Below are 6,343 nucleotides of genomic sequence, written 5' to 3' on the forward strand. Positions count from 1 at the left end.
TACCAAATTTGTGAATCAGTCCATACATAGAGCAGCCTCAGGTTTATTATAAATAGCCAGCAGTTCATCTTTCCCCTTGGACATCCCAAGGACTGCCAGCATGCTCCCCTACCCAAGGCTTAGCCAGCATTAGCCTTGTGAGTGCAGAGAAACTGCTGCTGCAACCTGTTCTGTCTCTCTTATCACCCTGTAGGCAAAGTCCTCAGAGGAAATGGGCCACTGGCTGGGCCTCCTCTTGTCAGAATCGGGCTCAAAAACAGACCCAGAGGAATTTACCTACGATTATGTGGATGCTGACAGAGTTTCCTGCATTGTGAGCGCTGCGAAGAATTCCTTCTTGTATGTCAGTAGTAATGGGCTGGGGCTGCATGGGGCTGGTAGAGGGGAAGCAAGCCTGAGCAGGGGTCTCTCCATTTGTGGGAGGTTGGCTGCCATGGGAATAGGTAAATTCACATCTGCAACTCAGTCACTTTCTTTAGAAGCTCAGTGTGGGACCGGAGAGCACTTACTGTCCTACCATGGTGCAGCCTGCCATGGAGATAGAGGCATATGCCCACATGGCTCTTGCAAAGGCAGGATGGGGAGTACAGGGCTCTGGGCACTCAGCCCCCCAGTTCACCATGCCACTGGGACAGGGGAGTTGTGCTGGTGTGCCCAAGGGCTGGGGGAGAAAGGAAAGAGCTGAGGGCAAAAGTAGCTTCAGTCTGGTGGGTTCTGCTTAATGGGCAACAGGAGCAGTGTACAGTCACACTGTATGGCTCTACCTTCTCATCTCCTCCATCTGGCTGCATGGCTCTGCCTAGACCTCGGCGCCGCTATGCTGAGATGTCCCAAAATGCAGCACTGCATAGCCACACAGCAAGCCTGATCCCTCCTGATGGGCTGTCCTGCTGTCTGTTCACAGCCTCATGCAGAGGAAGTATTCTGAGCCCAACGCCTACATCGACAACCTGCCCAAGGGCCGAGTGCCACAGGAGGAGCTGTACGATGATGTGGACCTGCCAGAGGTAAGACATCCAGTGCCACAGGCAGAGGCCCTGCTGCAGGGAGCTCTCTGGGGACCAGGGGGAGTCTCCAGCAGTGACAGGGGAGGTTTTTCCCAACAGTGATGAAGGGGATTCCCAGACCATGGGGAAATCATGGCTTTTGCAATGGAGCAGAAGCAAATGCTGCAGAGGAGTTTCTAAGGAATGGGATAGAGGTTCCCAGAAAGGTGCTGTAGGGATCTCAGGCAGCTGGGATAAAATCCCCAGTTTCTATCAGCAAACAGCATGGGTTATTTCATAATGCATAGTGGACTTTTTAGAGCCTGACCTTTCAAAATTCCTTTTGGGGCTGCAAGAGCAAGTCCTGTGTGTAAGGGCAAGAACAATGGGTCATGCTGGGAATGGGACTGTTATCCCAGGAAAGGCAAAGAATGGGGCAGGGGTTGCCAAATGTACAACTGTATGAGATCCTTGGACAGGGCTGCTGCTACTGGAGGCGACCTGCTGCAGGAGAGCAGGAGGGGCCTTTCCCTCAGTACACCAAAAAGCCCTGTGTGGAATGACTTAGATAATGGGATTTTAATTTCTCTAAGGTTTTCGGAAAATACTCCAGATTGTCTGAGATGCTGCTGCTCCGCAGCACGATGTTTCTTTTACTTCTGGTTGCAGCAGATGGTCTCTGTTCAGGGGTACATTCTCCTTTTGCAGGAAGAAGTACCCAAGAATGAGAGCAAACTGGAGGGGGACCAAGACAGAGTGTATCTGGATCTCACCCCTGTGAAGTCCTTCCTACACTGTGCTGGCAAGATGTCATGCCAGCCTTCACCACTCAGCTCACCATCTTTAGAAAGGGCTGCCAATAAGGCTGCTGTGGAGAGCACAGCTGAGACAGCCCTCATGGCTAAGGAAGCCGAGCCCTGTAGCAAGACCATGGAGACCTCAGAGCAGGTACTGTCCAAACCATGGTGCAAGGCCAGGCTCAATCAGTGAGTCAGTTCTCCACACCACATCATCCCACTTCATTTCCCCTCCCCAGAAACAGCCAGAGAAGCTGGAGCCCGAGGAGGCGCTGCCACAAAAGCCTGCTGTCAAAATCCAGACCCAGCAGCAGAACATCGTCTTCCCCCAGCCAGCCCCTGAGGTGCCAGTGGGCCCAGTGCCAGTGGGCAGCCCCCAGCTGGTGCCTGCACACCGGCCCAAGATGCCACTGCCAGGTGAGTGGGATGCACAGGTGTCCAGTGGGTGCCTCAGCAGCAGGGGGTGGAGGGAGGTGGTGCCCCATGGCTTGGCTGCTGCTGTACAGCAGCTTTACAGTGCCCAAAGGGCTGATGAGTCTCGTGCTTGGTGATTTTACCCATCAAGCCCCCAAAAGGTTTTTCCTATTGCTTTTTCTCCCTGGCTGAGCTTGTTTTGATGGGCTGTTTCCAGCAGCAGCAGTGGAAACCAAGCTGGGCAAGAACAGGACAGAGGCGGAGGTGAAGAGGTTCACAGAGGAGAAGGAACGCCTGGAGAAGGAGAAGGATGAAATCCGGGCTCAGCTCACCCAGCTACGCAAGGAGAGACGGGAGCTGAAGGAAATGCTTGGGAGTGGCACAGGTAGAGCAGGGCAAGGTGGGATGTATGGAAATGAGCCAAGGTGGGACTGTGGGCAAAGAGGGGGTGATGAACCTGGCCCACCTGGGACTAGAAGGGCCAAGGGAAACGTGGGTCTCTGAAACAAACCATGTAGCCCAGATTGCACTAGAACAAGAGCTTGCTCTGCCACAGTTCTTCTTGGGGCGAAATGTAAGGACAGTGTCCAGGACATGCCCTGGTCCCTCCTCCCCTCACGAGTTCCTCAAGTTCCCACTACGCACCACGATACCTCTCCCTTCACAGACAAGAGCCTAGAGCAGAGGCTGAAGGAGATAGATGAAGAATGCAAAAGGAAGGAAGGCCAGAGGGTGGACCTGGAGCTGAGCCTGGTGGAGGTGAAGGAGAACCTGAAGAAGGCAGAATCTGGCCCTGTGACGCTGGGCACCGCAGTGGACACCACACACCTGGAGAATGCAGCCCCACGGGTATATGGGGGGCACCCCGGGGAGGCACAGCAGCTTTCTGGCAGCTGGGCAGTCACACTGTCTCAGCCTGCTTAAAAGTAATTAATAATAACCTCAGTATTATGTAATCTTGTATAAATGTATAGCTTATATGTATTATCAAAGTGTAATGTTGATTATTATTTATAATATATATCATGAAATAATAATCTAATGAGGTAACAGCAGTGATGGGGAAGTGCAAGGTGGCTGGGGCTCAGGAGAGTGGCTCTGTTTTCCTGTGGGACCAGAGCAACACCCTCTAGGGGGCTGCAGGTCTGCACTCAGCTCCTGCACTCAGCTGACCCCACAGGTGGTTTTTGCAGGAGGACATTCAGGGACCTCAGAGCAAATGGGTTAGGTAGCAATCTCTCTTAGTAGTTCACAGGCATGACCACTTCTGTGATTTTTATTGTAGATTCAGGTAAAAAGTGCCAGTCCAGCAAACAGCACAGAGAACTCACCAGTCAATTCAGCAACGGCTTTAAAAAACCGGCCTTTATCTGTCATGGTCACGGGGAAGGGAACAGTCCTACAGAAAGCTAAGGTTGGTACAGGAGAAAAATTCATCTGGGACAGCCACTGCTTTTCCCTCCTGGGCGTGGAGCAGATGGGCTGTGGTGGGATGGGGTTGTGGGGGATATCTGGGAAGCACCCTTGACCCAGCAGCATTCAGAGCACTTCAGTGTGGTTTTCCTGCAGTCCTTTCACCTGGGTTTGCCTTGCCTGCAATTTAAATTAATAAATATGTGTATTGCTTATAATGGAGATATCACTGACCCCCCCCTACAGCCAAAACCGCTCAGGTACCAGATGATCACATTGCTCCTGTGCACATTGTGGTTACTGTGGCTTCCCAGTTTTGCATTTTGACTAATTTACCTTTATTCTTTGGCAGGAATGGGAGAAGAAGGGAGCTAGTTAGAAGCACGTTTTTCAGAGATGGACTAAAGACTCGAATTGCCCATGCATGGCCCAGGGGATTCAACCATCTGTAGGTGGAGGTTGGGTGTGCAACACAACCCCACACCAAGCGCCTCCTCCGCATCACTCCAACTGCTCCAAAGGCAGCAATGGACTCAAACAGCTGCCAAAACGAGTTACCCCAAATGATCTTGCTTTTTCCAGACAAATCCCAATTATGTAGCTAGAACAATAACAACCAGTGGCAATCCTTCCATCAAAGTCCTAACCCAGCTGATGTAAACAAGAATGTTACTGTACATAGGGGTGGGTGTTCTATGTATTTCTACCCTGAAGGTTTATCAATGAATTATTAAGGTTTCTATATTAGTGACTGTAGTGGGTTCAGAAGGGTCCTCTGCTATTCTTTATACCCTAGTGGGTTTCAACCTGTCCTGGTAAATTGCAGTCAACTAAAGTCTCACCTGTCTTGCTGCCCATCCTCACTCAGCTGCATTTCATCCAACCTTCTGTCAATGGTGATTCCCACACCTGAGCAATGCTTGAAACATGAATGAGAAGCACACAGCAGCCTGTCAGGGGTATTTAATCAGTGTTTTGATGCATTCCAGCATTTGCTTACTTCTACCAGCAGCAGATCTGACAGAATATTGAGTTACTCACCTTCTTGTGCTGTAAGCTGTGTTCCAGACTGGTAGCACCAAGACCTCTCGGCAAAGAAGGTCTGCAAAGCAGATTCACTTAATTTTCTTGAAGATCTTGGTCTACTGCACTTGAGGAGTTTGTTTTGGGGGGGAAAAAAAAAGAAAAAAGAGAAATCATATTTGAAGGCCTGCTCAGCTCTTTTATGGGAAAGCTTGATGTCAGTGTATCCTTTTGGGCCTGCCCTCTCCCAGGAGAGGGAAGGTAAAGCTGTCCCCGTGCTCTTGCCCCTGCTGTGATGGTCTCTGGCCCTCACAGAACTGCAGCTGTACAATCTGCAAAAGGGGCCCCTCCACACAGGCAGGGCTGAGCAACTGCCCTGTCTGTGGTGAGCTGCTGGCCATCTTGGTGCTATCACACTTATTTCCAAATTATTGTACTTGATACTGCCTTTGGGCCCTGGCAGCATGGCCCACCCCTCTCTGCCCCAGCCAAGCTTTCTAATGAAAAGTGTTGGATATTTGTAACTGCTGAACTTAGAGACATGGAAATTTGAAGGGTGGGAGGGGGTTGGCAGAAATCTATGCATGCTCTCCTCCCTGTAGCCTGCTGCCAAGGCTGATGGCCTGGAGACACATCCACCTGTCTCCTGTGATGGCTTTTCAGCCCTGGAACCCAGATTCAGGAACTGGGTTGGCTATCCAGGGCTGGAGCTATTTTCCAACCCTACAAAGTTAAAGCAGCACCACTTCCCTGGCTGGGTTGTTCCTGGAGTCCTGTAGCTACACCAATGAGGAGCACCCAGAGCCAGGGTAAAGGCAGACAGGAAAAATGTTGTACCTTCCTCACCCTTGAAAATCTTTGATAGACCTGAGACCACCTCTAAAGGGATGGTCCTTCTGCACACAAAGGCTGAACAACTGCGGAGGCTGCACCGGGCTGTGACATCCGGAGCTGGTGTTGGCACTGTAGGGAGTGAGAACGTGCCCAGAAGGGTTCCAGGGTTGCTGGCCACAGCCACAAAGCCGGTGTGCAACAAAGCACTTGGCTCAGGGTATCCTGGAAACAAAAAGAGAGACCTTGCTCACATATTTTTTTTAACTTTAAAAGTCTCCACTGCAGTGCAGATGGAGAAATTGCTAATTCCAGAACTCAGGAGTATATCAGCCCCAGCTGTCAGGTTGTCCCTGTGCAATGTTTTGCACATAGGAAAAATTCATGCAAATAAACCACTGAAGCTTCTGGTTCAGAACCCTGGGGATTTTCCTCTCCAAAGCACAGGAAAGCCACAGACACCATGAAGCTTTTGTTTTGACCCATGAAGAGCTGGCAGGAGACCCTCTCTCCGCCCTAAATTTACATGTAGTACTGTGCCCTCACCCTGCATCCCACTGTCATCCTCCAGAAGTTGTCCAGACATTTCACAGTGGTACTGAGACAGCAATGGATGAGAGCAGTTCTGCTTTCCCCTCCACAGCCCAGTCAGCTTCAGTGATCCTGCTGGGATGTCTCCATCAGGAGATGGTAAACGTAGGCAAGGCCTGAACAACACATTTCCCCCAAACAAGAAATGTTAAACAATGTCTCTGCATCCCCATTGTTTTCCTAACTCAAGGCATTTCCTTTGTTGTAACTGTGACCTATAAATTGGCGCTTTAGAGGGTTTTATAATAAAATATTGAGTATATTATGTTACCAGTGTTTTTCTTAGTA

General features: G+C 50.5%; 1 protein-coding gene across 5 annotated transcripts in view; it reads left to right on the forward strand.

Annotated features, from left to right (window-relative positions):
* AFAP1L2 (actin filament associated protein 1 like 2) overlaps nt 1-6,343 on the forward strand; it is a 69,001-nt gene extending 62,658 nt beyond the window's left edge. For 3 of the 5 annotated variants that reach the window (XM_071563494.1, XM_071563489.1, XM_071563492.1), the window contains 8 exons: nt 194-339; nt 905-1,007; nt 1,695-1,934; nt 2,023-2,200; nt 2,415-2,582; nt 2,865-3,046; nt 3,483-3,611; nt 3,963-6,343. In XM_071563494.1, the coding sequence (XP_071419595.1) occupies nt 194-339; nt 905-1,007; nt 1,695-1,934; nt 2,023-2,200; nt 2,415-2,582; nt 2,865-3,046; nt 3,483-3,611; nt 3,963-3,989 (1,173 nt within the window). In that variant the 3' untranslated portion in view covers nt 3,990-6,343. The remainder of the gene's footprint in view (nt 1-193; nt 340-904; nt 1,008-1,694; nt 1,935-2,022; nt 2,201-2,414; nt 2,583-2,864; nt 3,047-3,482; nt 3,612-3,962) is intronic. The other 2 variants (XM_071563490.1, XM_071563493.1) reach the window with 2 other exon arrangements.

Source organism: Pithys albifrons, chromosome 9 (genome assembly GCF_047495875.1).
Source record: "Pithys albifrons albifrons isolate INPA30051 chromosome 9, PitAlb_v1, whole genome shotgun sequence".
Lineage (NCBI taxonomy): Eukaryota > Metazoa > Chordata > Aves > Passeriformes > Thamnophilidae > Pithys > Pithys albifrons.